Source organism: Protopterus annectens, chromosome 7.part0 (genome assembly GCF_019279795.1).
Source record: "Protopterus annectens isolate FY-2018-M chromosome 7.part0, PAN1.0, whole genome shotgun sequence".
In the NCBI taxonomy this organism is placed as follows: Eukaryota; Metazoa; Chordata; order Ceratodontiformes; family Protopteridae; genus Protopterus; species Protopterus annectens.
This window is the reverse complement of record NC_056739.1, coordinates 1071601029-1071616669: the sequence shown is the minus strand read 5'-3', so window position 1 is coordinate 1071616669 and position 15641 is coordinate 1071601029. Positions and strand designations below refer to the sequence as shown.

General features: G+C 41.6%; 1 protein-coding gene across 1 annotated transcript in view; it reads right to left on the bottom strand.

Moving 5' to 3' along the window:
• TRPM7 (transient receptor potential cation channel subfamily M member 7) overlaps positions 1–15641 on the bottom strand; it is a 1848525-nt gene that overhangs the window by 1535121 nt on the left and 297763 nt on the right. The window contains exon 9 of the mRNA XM_044076371.1: positions 14559–14659. Coding sequence (XP_043932306.1) covers positions 14559–14659 — 101 coding nt within the window. The remainder of the gene's footprint in view (positions 1–14558; positions 14660–15641) is intronic.

Here is a 15641-nt window from a genome sequence, read left to right as displayed (position 1 = left end):
TTCTTGTTGTGTGACTGAAATAGTTTTCGGGCTAAGCCCGTTTAAGTTAGAGGGCTTTAGCCCACGTAGTTCCTTCCTCTGTGTACTTCACCTGTTGTGTCGGGCTAAGCCCGTTTAAGTTAGAGGGCTTTAGCCCATACATTAGTTACTGTTTTTTTTCTAGCTATCAGTTACCTGTTTTTTCTTCTGCAAATGTCTAAGGAGCAAAAGTCAGGGTTCAAAAAGTGTACAAAATGTAATTATAAAATGTCTATTACAGACAGCCATGCTGTCTGCGTGTACTGTTTAGGGCCTAAACATTTACAGGATACTTGCAGTGTGTGTCACGCTTTTTCCTCCAGGGTTCTCCAGGAGAGAAAAAACAAGCTGATACTTAGGGGCCTGATTAAGCCTTCATTTGAGGAAGCTTTGGCTTCATCTCCAGCTTCTAAAAAGAAGAGATTGTCGGCTCCGACCAGTCTGTCGGGCCCGACACCCAAGAAGCATAGATCGTCAGCTCCGACCAGTCCGTCGGACCCGACAGCTAAGAAACAGGGGTCGACGACTTCTTCCTCGGCTCCAATGGCTTCGGAGCCGATGGCTGAAGGGTCTGCCTCGGTGCTTCTTCCCTCGGCTCCATTGGTGTCGGAGCCGCAGGTTAGTGCATCGAGAGGCCAATCACCTACTTCAGCTCATTTGGTCTCGGAGCCGTTGGAGGTGTGCAGCTCAGACTCTTCCCCCTCAGCTCCGGAGCCTCCTTCGGCGCCGACACTGTTGCAAACGGTCCCGGTCTCGGGTCCGATAGTGCTGGAACCCTTTCGGAGCCGATCCCCTGCTTTATCGGAGCCGAGGCAGAAGTCTTCTCGGCCCCAATCTGTTTCCTCCAAATCCTCTAGGTTGTCAGATTTGGATTTGGATAGGGTTATCCAGAGGCTGTTCCAGTCCCCAGCTTTTACTAAAATGATCTCGGCTCCAGCCCACGCGGCTTCGGAGCCGATTCCACATCCCATGCATTTGATTCCTCCTCTGACCCCCTTGGAGCCGTTGGAGTCGTTGCAGGTAGAACGCAGCGGAATCGTCCAGTCGGAGCAGGGACCCCCTCGGAGTTTCTCTGCTCCGACCTTCATTCCTACCCTGTCCTCGGTGTCAGGGTTTGGTACCGGGTCTTTCTCGGTGGGGGCCGAGGGCAACACTGTGGAGCTCGCCTCTTCGATGCCCAGTCTTCCCCTCGGAGCATCGGCCACAGGTATTCCCGGTACCGCCGTGGTCTCTCAGCAAGTGCCCTCTGCAGAGTCTGGAGGTCCTGCTTTTGAGGCCATGAGGAGTGCGCTGGCCATGACCTTGCCGGTTCAGCAGGTTTCTACCTCACCGTCCCAAGTTTTGGGTACTGGTGCCTCTGGAGACATTCTTTCCCACGACAGTGGGGCCCCAGGGCCTGAGGATACCCCCTTGGAGGGTTCCCTTCTACCGGGGGGTCCTTCTGAATCTGCTTTGGATGAACCTCCAAGGAAGAAACTGTGTAAGAGGAAGCACGTTGATTCCCAAGATGAATCCGTCACTTCAGATACTGACCTCGATGATGCGGAGGGGTCCCCTAAATCGTCCTCGGATGACGTCTCCTTCTCGGATATCCTTGAGATCTTGAGACAGAGAGGCGATTGGCAATCCAAAGCCCCTACCGCTGAGGAGTCAGTTTTCCTCAAGGCCTTCGGGGCCCAGCCCTCCTCCTCCTGGGTGTCTCCACCCTTCGATGAGTTATTGGATCTAATCTCTTGGAGGGTGTGGGAACATCCTGATACGGCGGAACCGGTGCCTGCCAGGCCCAATAAGTTTCTTTCAGCCCCTCCCCAGAAGGAATTCTTCACTAAGGGTGTTGCAGTTGATGCTATGGTGGTGGCATCTGCCACTCAGCAGGACGTGGCAGAGGCTTCAACGTCTATTCATCCTCCTAATAAGGATTCTAGGAGCATGGATGGGTACGGGAAGCGTACCCTTTCTTCAGCGACCTTTACTCTGCGGTCGCTGAACTATCTCTGTCATTTTACAAGGCTCCAAAGGGACCTCCTCAAGAAGTTAGGAGAGTCCCTTGCAGGTAACCTTCCTGAAACGTTAGCACAGACCGTAGGCGCCCAGATGATTACCCTATCTTCTATTGTCAACTTGACCATGAGGCTCATTTCCTATGCAGCCGAAGGGGCGAGTAGAGCAGCGGGCACAGGAGTGGCTCTTAGGAGACAAGCCTGGTTACGCTTGTGTCCACTCGCGGAGGCCTTTAAGTCTTCCTTCGCCGACACCCCCTTTGATGGGTCTTCTTTGTTTGGACCCAAGGTGAAGGACACACTTACTCGGTGCGAGCAGGAGGGCAAGACCTCGACTGTCGTTGGGGCCCGTTTTTCCGCTCCCTCTAGACCTTATCCCAAGGCCCAGAGAGGAGGGAAAATGTGGTTCAGGAAATTCCAAAAGTTCTTCTCTACTCCACCGAGTGATCCCCCCTCCAGAGGCAGGCGGGGGGGGGGGATTCAGGAAGACGCCGCCCTAGAGGTGGCAGAGGCCCCCGTAACTCTGGAGACCATGACTCCTTTCGTGGTTCCTCCTACCCTCAACATCCCTAGGATGTGGCCCGGCTGTGCTTCTCCAGAGCTGGTCGGGGGTCGTTTTGCGAAACACCCACAGGCTTGGGAATCGATAACCAAGGATCAGTGGGTGCTTTGCATTGTAACCGGAGGCTACCTCATCCCCTTTTCCAAGCCCCCTCCTCCTACAAGGAGAATCCTGGACGTGCCACCCAGTCAACGGGATCTCGCAGCCGTAGAAGTTTCAAAGCTGTTAAGCAAAGGGGTCATCCAGCCCGTCCCCGCCGACCAGATAGGATCAGGAACTTACTCAAGATTATTTTTGGTGCCAAAAAAGACAGGGGACGTAAGGCCCATTTTGGACCTCAGCTTTTTAAATCGTTTTGTGAAGAAGTCCAAGTTCCAGATGGTCACCCTTCAGTTCATTTTCCCGTTATTGGAGAAGGATGTCTGGATGTGCTCCATAGACCTCAAGGACGCTTACTATCACATTTTGATACGTCAGGAGTCCAGGAGTCATTTACGCTTCCGCCTAGGAACCAGTCATTTCCAGTTTCGTGCACTGCCCTTTGGTCTCACCACAGCCCCCAGGGTGTTTACCAAGTGTCTGGCAGTGGTGACAGCTCACTTGAGAAGTCTCGGATTCCAAGTGTTTCCCTATCTCGACGACTGGCTCCTCACTGCCACCTCCAAGCATCTACTGATTCGAGCGCTGATGGCCACAGTAACCTTGGGTCTCTCGCTAGGAATCACTTTCAATTGGAAAAAATCTGTGCTGCGGCCATCTCAGCGTATCACCTTTATAGGCGCAGAGCTAGACACAAAGGATGCGGGCATTTTTGCCATCAGACAGAATTCAGGTTCTACAATCACAGGTTCTAAATTTGTTACCCAAATCTCGAGTTCCTGCCAGACAGATTCTTCAGTTATTGGGCTCGATGACTGCAACTATCCTCCTAGTACCGTTATCCAGGCTGCACATGCGGGTGCTGCAATGGCTATTATCGGTTCAATGGTCATACCAAGAACTTCCCCTGAACCACCTAGTTCTGATTACGGACAGTTGTCGTCGGGACCTCCGTAGGCGGCTATGTCGGTCCAACCTGGACCAGGGGCGTCCTTTCGCCCTTCAGCCCCCTGTTGCCACAGTGACCACGGACGCCTCCCAGATAGGGTGGGGGGGTCATTATCTGGACAGGTCTGTCCAAGGCACTTGGCAGGATTGCGAAGCGCACCTTCACATCAATATCCTGGAAATGAGAGCGGTGCTTCTGGTTTTACAAGCACTTCATCATGCTCTCCCCAAAGTACTATTGCGATTCTATCCAAAAACATGTCAGTAGTTTGGCACATAAACAAGCAGGGCGGAACCAGGTCCTACCCCCTTTGCAGGGAGGCCATGAGAGTATGGCGCTGGGCCATAGCCTCTCGACGTTTCTTAGTAGCCACGCACATTCCGGGAAAAGCCAATGTGATTGCAGACAGGCTCAGCAGGACTCTCCTGTTGCCCCACGAGTGGTCCCTCAACAACAGTGTGGCTGCGCAGATCTTCGCCAAATGGGGTCTCCCTTGTTGCGACTTGTTCGCCAGCCCCAACAATGCGAAGTGCAGAGAGTTCTTCACTCTGACACCCTCTCAGGGACAGTCCCCCAGGGATGCTCTAGCCCACAATTGGCCCCCGGGTCTGCTTTATGCCTTCCCCCCGATTCCCCTTCTCCCGAGGGTGATTCAGAAGGCTCTTCATGTCGGGTGCCACATGATTTTGGTCGCCCCACATTGGCCCCATCAGGTTTGGTTCCCATTCCTTCAGAAGTATGCGGTACAGGGCCCCTGGATTCTGGACCCAGTGCCGGATCTGTTGTCCAATCAGTCGGGACACTCTCATCCGTCCCTCCGGTCGCTGCGACTGGCTGCTTGGTTACTCCACTTCCATCCTTAGTTAGAGATCTTTCTCTTTCTTCAGAAGTGATGCACATCTTGTCTTCTTCCCACAAGCCGTCTACCGTTACGCTGTATTCCAGCAAATGGAAAAGGTTTGTTTGTTGGGCCCAGCAGCAAGGCATTGATCCTCTTACGGCCCCAGTTCCGCAGGTCTTGGAATTTCTAGCTTCATTGTTTCATTCAGGCTCTTCAGTCTCCACACTTAAAGTTCAACTGGCGGCTATATCTAATTTTCATGTTGCTATAGAGCCTTCTTTAATGGCTAACAGACTTTGCAAGTCCTTTCTTAAGGGAGCCTGGCTCCTCAGGCCTCCTATGGCTCATCCCGTGCCCCCTTGGGACTTAAATTTGGTTCTGGCCTCCTTAACTGCCCATCCCTTTGAGCCGGCAGCCACTTGTGATATAAAATTCCTGTCGTGGAAAACTGCCTTTCTAGTGGCAATAACTTCTGCTAAGCGTGTTTCAGAGCTTCAGGCTCTCTGTTCTTCCCCTCCTTATTTGATCTTTCACAAAGACAGAGTTTCCCTTAGATTGGATCCATCCTTTTTGCCTAAGGTAGCATCCCCTTTATGCATTCAGCAATCATTGGAGCTCCCAGTTTTCTTTCTAAATTTTTCTAATAGAGCAGAATATACCTTCCACCAGTTGGATGTTCACAGGCAACTGCGTTTTTACTTAGATAGGACCACTCAGACACGAAAATCTGACCAACTGTTTGTGTCCTTTGCGGAGAATAGGTTAGGTCTACCAGTTGCCAAAACCACCATTGCCAAATGGATTAAGGATTGCATCTCTTTCATTTATTCCCAGTCAGGCAGAGAGTTGCCTTTCCCACTCAAAGCTCATTCTACCAGGGCTATGGCCACCTGTGTAGCTTTTCACTCCAAAGTTTCAATAGATGATATTTGTGCGGCTGCTACTTGGTCTTCTCCGCACACCTTCATTTCTCATTACAAGGTTGATGTGACTTCCCGAGGCAGAGCTTCATTTGGTTCCGCAGTTCTCAGGAGTGTGTTCCAGTGAGCCACCTGGGGTTTTAGGTGCTAGGGACGCTGTCCCATCAGTTATGAATGTAGGCGAGATAGGATCCCATTACATCTTTTAGTTATGTACTTACCATAACTTTGTATGTATGGGATCCATTTCGCCTACATTCATACATACCCACCTTCCTTCCCCCTACCTTTTGGATTTGGAGGAAACATTGATCTTGCTAAGCTCTCCTCTGGAAGGGCTCTGGTTGGTTACAGTTATTGGTATGTGTTCTGTACCTGTATGTATGTATGAAAGCGAACAAACAAGATCTGGGGAAGCAGGTGTGGTGCATTATGGGATAAGGGGTAGCCCAGCCAATGAGAGACTTCGTTCTAGTGTATAGTGGCCGAGTCGGAGCAGATGGATCGGCTCCGAACCCATCAGTTATAAATGTAGGCGAGATGGATCCCATACATCCAAAGTTATGGTAAGTACATAACTAAAAGTTTTATCCAGTTAGGGGACCAGTTAGTATTTTGTATGTCATAGTTAGCTATTCTTAGAAGTCTATAAGCATTTATAATTAAATAGTAAGTTCCAAAATCAGGTAAATCCAACCCACCTTTATTTTTCGGGGTCATCAATTTATCATAACATACCCTTAGTTTTCTTAGGTTCCCATATAAATTTAGCAAGTTCGATGTGTATTTGTCTGAAAAATTTACTGGTAGTTAACACTTGCATGGATCTAAAGATATATAACATTCTGGGCAATACATTCATTTTAATAATTGATATATTTGCTAATGTGGGCAATTTCAGGTTATTTCATCTCCTTAGATCTAATAAAATTTGATCCCATTTTAGTTTAACATTATTGAGACAGAAGTCCTTATTATCTGTGGAGAACGTGATACCTAAATATTTAATCTTTCCTTCAGATTTTATTTGCCCTATCAGAGGTAGCAGTGAAAAGGGTTTAGGTGTTTTCAAAGGAAATATATTGTTTTTTTTTAAGGTTTATTTTATAATTTGATATTAATGCAAATTCTCCGACCGCAGATAGTATTCTCTTGGTATCAGAGACAGGTGTTGTACAGTAAATATTAAGATCATCTGCAAAAGCTGCCATAGAGATCTTGGTACCATAAATTATTGGGGCATTGTGATATACATGTTGTTTAATATGCAGAAATAAAGGTTCTAAATATAAATTAAATAGTATAGGGGATAGAGGAAAACCTTGACTGATACCGTTCCTGATTTGAATTCTATTAGAAAACATTTTATTTATATATAAAGTTGTATAGGTGCTATTAAATAATGTTTGTAATATTAGGATACATTCTTGAGGTATTTTAAAGTAGGGTAAAATGTTAAATAGAAATTGTATGTTAACTCTATCAAAGGCCTTTTGTGCATCAATAATAAGGGCATACATATTTAAGTTGTTTTGATTGGCATAAGAGATTTAAGTATGAAGTGTTAAGGTATTGTCACTAGATTGCCTAGCAGTTAAAAACCCAGTTTGTTCATTAGAAATAATTAAATTTGTTATTTTCTTCAATCTGGTAGCTAAAATAGAGGTCAAAATTTTTGTATCGATGTTTAAGAGTGATATAGGTCTATAATTATCTGGGTTTTGGAGATCCAAATTTTCTTTATGTATAAGAATTGTTTTGGATGCGTTAAAATGTAAATAATTGATTTTGTTATTAATTATATAGTTTAAAGTATATGATAATATTTTAACAAGCGTATTGCCGAAAGTTTTATAAAATTCTGCTGTAAGTCCATCTGGGCCCCGGGCTTTGTGTGATTTAAAAGTTTTGATTGTTGATGTTATTTCCTCCATAGAAATTGGTTGTACTATATCTCTCTGTAGCTTCTCGTCGATTTTTGGGAAGTTAATCTTTTGTAGGAAATCTGTATAATTTTTACTTGTAGGTAATTCAGTTTGATCTCCATAGATTTTGGCATATATCAGTTCAAAAATGTTAATAATATCCTTAGATTTCGTATATGTTTTATTTTTATAGTATAATTCCGGAATTTGGTAGGGTGATTTAGATTGATTAATAATTCTTGATAAAGCCCTTGATGGAGTTTGTATATGATTAGCGTAAGTTGCCAATATTTTAGTTTCACAGAATGATAATCTATTATTCTGGATCAGAAATAGATCCTTCTGACATCTTAAAAGTTCTGTTTCTGTTTGTAAATTATGATTCTGCATTCATTCTTGGTCTAGTGTTTTAATCTTAGACTCCAAAGTTTGTTCTTCCCTTAGTTTAATTTTTTTATAATAAGAGGCTTTTTGAAGGAAAATACCTCTTATCTGTGCTTTAGCAATCACCCATTCAATATGAGGTGTATGTTGGTGATCGTCTAACTTAACTAGTACAGACTTGAGAATGTCTTGTATTTCCTGAATAATTTCTCTTTTGTTTAATAGATTTGGATTTAAAGACCAATTATAACCCTTCTGTGATAAAATGTTTCCAGAATTGTTAGTAAAACAATGTAATTTTAGAGTGATCTGATAGTTTCCGAGCATGGATAAATACTTGTGGGTCAAGATTGATCAGTGTTTCAGAGATTAGAAAAAAGTCTATTCTGGACCACATTTTATGACAGCTTGAAAAAAATATAAAATTGTTGGAATTAGGGGTATTATTAGAGTATTAGAAGGGGTCATATAAGTTGAAGTCTTACTTAAGTTCAGTTAATGTTAACGCCACTTGACTATTATATGTTCTATGTTGGCTTGATTTATCCAGATTCGGATTTTGATACGCATTCCATTCCCCTCCTATGATTATATAGTAGTTATTATATTGGTTTAATATAGGATAGAGTGAGGCAAAGAACAAATGTTGATTATTACAGGGTGCATATATATTGAGCAGAATAATGGGTTTATCATATACTGTTGTCGAGAGGATCACATAGCATCATCTTCCTTCTTTGTCCGTTTTAAATTCTAAAATTTTATCTTGATATTGTTTTTTAATAATTATCGCAACCCCCGCACTATTAGTTTTCCCTTCAGAGGCTATTATTTCTCTTATCCATTTCTTCTTTTTTATTTCTGTCCATTGATCATTGGTCATGTGTGTTTCCTGAAGTAGTATGAAAGACGCCTTAGCTTGTAGAAATATATGAAGATACAGTTTTCTCTTTTTCAAGTTTTGAATTCCCTTGATATTCCATGAATCTATTTCCCACATTCCCAAAGTTTAGTTTTATGAAAAGCTATTAATAATCTGGGAAAAATGATAGATTTGGTTGAGTTTTTAGTGTGTACAATTTATGAAAGCATTCTGAAATTCCCGTCTCCTTCCAGTGCCTACCACTAAACCTCTGGACCAGGAATTAAACAGGTCCCTAACACAGTTCAGCATTACCTTGACTAATACCCTAAGCAAGTACATACCATCAAAGCTAGTGTATATGTGAAAAGTATAACATAATGGACCTGAATAAACTATTACTAAATCTACAAAGCCTAACCTACACATTCCCTAACAAACACTACTTAACTACATCTCTAGTTATTATATTAACTTAAAATGAGTCAGACAAAAATAAATGATATCTGGACTTTGCCATTAGTCACAAGTAACATTTTCACACCGTTTGCTAAAGTAATACTTTAAGATATTGCTGAATACAAGCTCCCATATTAATACAACTATGATGTTATAAAATATATCTATTTAACATAGTCCTCCTTTATATGTATAGCTACCCATTAGATTATAAGCAAATGTAAAACTTTGTTCTCCTTATATATGGTACCTAGCGTGTATCCATACTCGTAATAGCATAGTAAATCCAGAAGAAAACAGTGGAATTTTTAGGTTTTCAGACCTCGGTACCAGTATAACAGATATTCAGGTAGTTAGTTACTCAATGATTAAAATATAAGATGATTACCTCTATCTTCCTTAATCATAATTTTACGGAAGGGATAGTAACAAGTTTAACATATTGGGTGTTTAAACTATTCCACATTTAACCCAAATGTGAGACAAAAGTTTTTCAGATCAGAGCATTAGATCTAACATATCCATTTGATGTCCTATATGATCTCACATCAATGTCAATGATACTACAGTAATTAAATAATGTTTGAGGAAAAAAAAAAAAAAAAACAATTACAGTCACTTGTTACTTACATTAATAAATCATATAGCATTCAACTATAAAAATGCAGACCTTTGTAAGGTGTTATTTGTGTGTTATCCTGAACTATGGTATAAAAACAGATTATAAAGCAACACATCATTTGAAAATATAGTGGAATCATATGTGCCTGCATTTTACTGAAGTGTTTACTACGTGACTTATACAAATAACACTAACTATAATTATATAGGAATGTATTTTGTTTTAAATATATTATCTGTGTAAAAATTTGAAGATTACCATTGAGTAGTTCCCAGTCAAATATTATGGACATCATTTCTTTCATATATACAATTGTTGCATACAAAGTATGGAATGGTATCAGAACTCAGCTTAGGTAACCTTGACACATTTACAGGAGAGTACTGGATGTATTAACATTTCTACAAATGTAAATTATATGTTTGTGACAGTGTATACATTTGTTTTAACTTTATATTGTCTTTGCAGGTATTCCATCGGGTTTGTGAGTCAATTTGTGGACTGCTGGCTTCGCGAAGGGGGACTCATCACGCAAACAGACTTCCGGATGTGCCACAACTCAGCCCCTGGAAGCAAAAAGAAGTCACTTCGGCTATCCTCAAGACCAAGACGGACGAAACAAGGGTTGTAAATTCTCGGAAAGGCTTCTAACAAACCACGAAGCCCAAAATTAGGCTAAAAACGGCCTAACTCGCACAGGATACCAGATAATGGAAAATTGAGACCACGCATAGCAGTAGATGGTAGATCCGACTTCATACAACGTGCTAGTCGCATCAGAAGTTAAGACAAGCTCTCAGAAGCAGGTAAGGTTTTAAATATTTTCATGAAGGTAGACATAGCTTTTTTTTTTGTTAGTAACTACATATTTCGATCCCTCGACAGAAAATGATAGTGCATTATAGTATTTCATCTGAGATTTTATCTGTTTGTCAATTAAAAACTTGCAATAAGGAGATAATGATTGTCTGGCTTGTCTAATTTGTATGGGCAAGTCTTGAGCCAGAGAAATTCTGTTATTATTCCAGATAATCGAGCCTCCATTTTTCTTTGCAGTTATTAGTATTTTATTGACATCTTGAAAATTAAGAATTTTTGCGTAAACAGGTCTTGGTACATTAGAAGTATATGATTCTCTCAGGGCTCTATGGGCTCTTTCTATTGTTATTTGTTTTGCAATTTCCATTTTTCTTTGCAGTTATTAGTATTTTATTGACATCTTGAAAATTAAGAATTTTTGCGTAAACAGGTCTTGGTACATTAGAAGTATAGGATTCTCTCAGGGCTCATGGGCTCTTTCTATTGTTATTTGTTTTGCAATTTCCGTGTCACCAAATAGATTTGTGAGAATTTGTATAATAACTGGAATTAGTTCATTGTATTGTATATTTTCTGGTATTCCCCTGATGATAATATTATTTCTTCTGGATCTTGCCTCCAGATCAATAATTTTAGCTTGCATAGATTGAATATCTGTTTTATGTGAATCTGTTTTCTTAGCAAGCAAAGCTATTTTGTCCTCATTTTCTGAGATTTTTGCTTCAAATTTATCCATTCTTTCCAGTATTTGACTGCAGGAAGTTCCAAAGGTTTGAACTTGGTTAGCCAGGTCTTTTATAGCTTCTTGAATAGGAAATAATGCTGTTTTAATGTCCTCCATGTTTGCCAGTTGTTCCGGTTTAGTTTTATTCCCTGGCTTTAAAGGCTCTTGTTGTTTTACAATCTTTTGTCTTTTCGAGGTTAAGTCTTTCTCAGGTGATGACAGATCAGAAAGTTTAGTATTTGTAGTTGTTATATCCATATTTTTGTCTTCTTTCGACATAATACAGCAGTGTAAGATTTTGTTATTTTCAGTATAACTGAGCAGGAATTCCTGAGCACACAGTTCCTTTGTTTGAAACTTACTTCAAGTTCATGTAATCAGTTGTAATCCTGGAAGAATTGTTATTTTTTCAGTTTTATTCACTTCTTCTCCAATTCTAGATCAAGGATAAAGTTGTTTTTTCTAATAATTGTTGCCAAACAAGCTGTGATATAATCTCTGGGTCAAGTTTTCATCTGAGTATTTGGAGAGATGTAGGCTAGCATTGTTTACAGAACGGCAGCCTTCTTTGAATCGGGAAGTAACATCATTTTCTGTTTAAGCAATCCAATAACATGTTGTTGATACTTTAAAATATGAAACTGGCAGTTTAAAGTCCTAATGGCCAAGGTTGCAGAAGTGCAAACTTTCTTACCCCATCTATCCAGCGCCCTGGAATCTCTATTAGAGGGGGTAGGATTTTTAGCAGTAGAAGCCTTAATGTCCCTTGGGTCCCTGTGAAATACTGTCTGGATCCGCAATAGGATTTTTAAAAAGGAACTTATGAGAATCAGGAACCCTGTAATATCGGTCAGGTTTTCTGGGAGCAGGAGGCAAAGAATCAGGAGCCAAACTAGATTCTGAAAAGGCATCATCAACAATGTCTAGTACAGGAGGTATAGCTAAAGGCCTATGCTGAGGCAGGAGTAAGAAATCCCTAAGCTTCTTTTTTGAATCAGAAAAGTTCTGGCTTTCCCAGTGGAAATGCTCCCTTAGAGTATGTAAGGTCTCACCAAAGAAAAATCCTCTGGAGGGGAAACAGAGGGAATAGAGTCTTCTGCATGAGAATCCTCATAAGTAGATAAGGGCAAATCCAGATCATAAGAAGAATCAGAAAAATCAGAATCCTGTTCGGAAAATTCATAAACAACTTCAGTCCTAGGTCTTTTAAAAGGGGAAGGTTGTCTTCCCCTGATTAGAATTATAAGATCTTCAGCCATTCTTATTTGTTTTTTAGGCATACAGGCCTGAGCATGCGGCCTGGGTGTCGGTTTCTTAGGCATGGTTCGATATTTTGGCCTAAATTAAGAAGGAGGCGTCGGTTTAATATGCAAGTCCGAGGCCTGAATACACCCTCAGAAGCCAGTGCCTGCACAGCGGCTCCTGATCCATCCAAGATAGAGACATCTGCAGGTTCCACAGTTGAAGCATCTCGCTGCATACCGGACTCCGAATGGGTCTCAGTAGAGGCCTGCGAGTCAGAAGTAGTGGGTATCAGGGGCTACGAAAGCGCCTCACTGAGTACCAGTGAACTGGCTTAGGAGAAGCGTCATCGGCAGCTTTGGACCTCGGCGGCCTGTCTCTGTCTTTACCTTTGTGTTTTTTCAGAATCCCGGTAGTCGGATGGTTAACCGACGACATTTATGGATAATTAAAATGAGAACCAAAATATTCAGAAGCGAAAATATACCAACGACGGATAGTGCGCTGATTAAATAAAGCAAAAAACCGACAGCAAGGTACATTGTGGTCAGGGCCTAGGCAAGGAATACAGTACAAATGAAAATCTTTGTGAGGTATTTGCTTTCCACAAGTAATGCAATTATTAACTTTTACTGACATCGGTAAGGAGCAAGAAAAATTTTCCCCAATGGGTTACTTAGCTTTAGTTGAAGACTTCGGTTCTGAAACTCGAAAATGAAAATTTCAGGAGTCGGCCGACCGGCACTTGCGAACTGCTTCTGCTTCGAGCACCGCACGGCAAGAAAGACTGATGTAATGGCGTCGGCTGCATGTTTTATTACCCCTGACGACCTGATGTCGTGGAAGAAGGGACAGCAACCAACTTAGGACCCAAGAATTTGTTAATCAGGCCGACTGAGGGCTACTGCAAGCAGATAACCCAAATGTAATGACTGCAACAGTGAAACAGGAAGAACATCTTGTTTTGGTTGTTTCCTTTAGGAAACTTTTAGCTGTGATGCAGCAGTCTTGTTTTTGGTAAATAGATATGGCCAATCAACAGAAACTCAACAGCCATTCTGAGACTTGAGGAGTTTTATGACAGCAATCCTTCAAGGGATGCTAAGTGGGGGGGGGGGTCTTTTACTGTGGTTTAGATGCACAGCTTGCTACTTTATCCAAATGAAAGAGATGCTGAGAAAAACAAAAGTGAAGCCAAACACAGTACAGCTGAGGGAGAAATGCACCTTAACAATACATGTTCAACTTCATTCCTTTCTCTATAATATCAGTGTCCTTCCCCTCCAACCCCTCTTGTTTTTGGTTACAGCTGTTTGGTCAATGTTATGTTAGCTTGTGCTGCCTTGGTGCCTTGTCCTTTTTGACTGATGGCATGACTGCTGCCTAGCTAGTGAAACAGCAAGATGATGGCAGCCATACCTCTCAGCTTCTTACAGCAAGAAATCTGGACAAAGCCATAAAAAATGGGGGGACAAAGGCCCAAAAATAGGGACAATTTTTAAATATTGCTCCTACAAACTTAGAAAGTTGATAGAATAACAGGTTTTGCATTAGTATGAATTTTATGAAGGGTATGAAGTCTGATACTCACGTCTGTCATTATTATTTGACTTTAATAAATTGCCAGTGATTTGCCAGAAAAAAACACAACTTTATGAAAAATAGACCAAAAATAGGAGGCGAAAATCTGTACATTTGAGAGGTATGATGGCAGCCCACTCCTCTTTTTCAGTGTACAACTCATAGCATATGCTACTGTCAAACCTAACATACCTGCACACAAACAGCAATTACTTCAGGACAGCTACTTACACAAACAAATGTACCATAAAAAAGTAAATATGAAGACATCCAAATAATATGGTTTCAGTCTTGGGAGATTTTTTTTTTAACAGTGTAAAACTAAAGAACCCTAGAGTCTGAAGAACAACAATATTCTAGCAAAAAGGAAAAAGGATTAATTTTAATATTCAAATACATGTTCTATAAGTTGCTGGCCACATTACTTTCATTCCAGTTTTAGTGAAGCAAATTAAAACAGCAGTCACATTATTCTGGGAAATCAATTTGACATATTTTGTACAAGTGTTAGATAGCTTTCTGAACAATCAGTAAAAAAAAAGTTTCTATACCAGCCACTGTTGTCCATAAACAAATATATGATTTTTGGCAATGTCAACTCTGTCCCATGCCAGTGTAAGCACAAGTTGATCAAATGCAGACACCCTTGTACCTAAAGAAGAAGGAGAAAAATATTAACTAAACATGTCTTCGATATACAATCATAAAAATGCTAGGTTTACCAGAGAAGTGAGGTACAACAACAATTCAAAACAGGATCAAGGAGATTAATGAAAAAGGTATGTGTCCCACCACAGCACAGCCACAGGACCCTCCAGTTATGCACAGTTATGAGCATGGTGCTCACAAGAAGAGCAATAGCAGCTAAGACTTTTGTAAAACAACTCAGTAACCAATAGGGAACAAACAACATCTGCTGGGAGGTTTACTATATTCTGTGTAGACCAGGCTCATATCAAATGTAATGACCCTCCTTATCTCTCAGCAATCGAGAGTTCAACAAAAGCTATAAAACAGCAATATCAGCAAGTACTCCTCAATTTGTTATTACTCAGCACTGTGGCTTCTTAAAACCTACAAACCACACCTGCCGACAGGAATTCTCGATGTTCCAGCTATGTATCATACTCCTGGAACTCATGTCTTTATACCTTAAGCACACAAGCAACCTTTCCAACTTCAAGACCAATCTAAACAAAAACATACAACTTCTAGGCCTGTCCTTCATAATCCTCATAATGGATGCATGACCACCTACTATGTCTTTCACACTCTGAATCACTAACACTTCTATATCTTAGCAGGTAGTAATGGCCTAATATCAAAAGTAGCTCACACTTTAAAGATATCTCAACCTCATTACCACAATCAACAGAACATGCTGGAGGGACAGATTCATAACCCAGAGATTGCCCATGCTATGTAACAGACTTCCCATACATGTCAAAAAGAGCACCTCACTGGTCCTCTTCAAGAGAAATCTTGAGTGGATGGGAAATAGAAAATTCACCCTGGGGATCACTGCAGTGGCTCTACTTGACAGAGGCACTGGGAACTAAGGTCAGGTGGCACGATGCCAGGGTAATCCTATGGGCTAGGCTTGCAAAGGCTCCAGGGCCATTAGCCTAGTACAC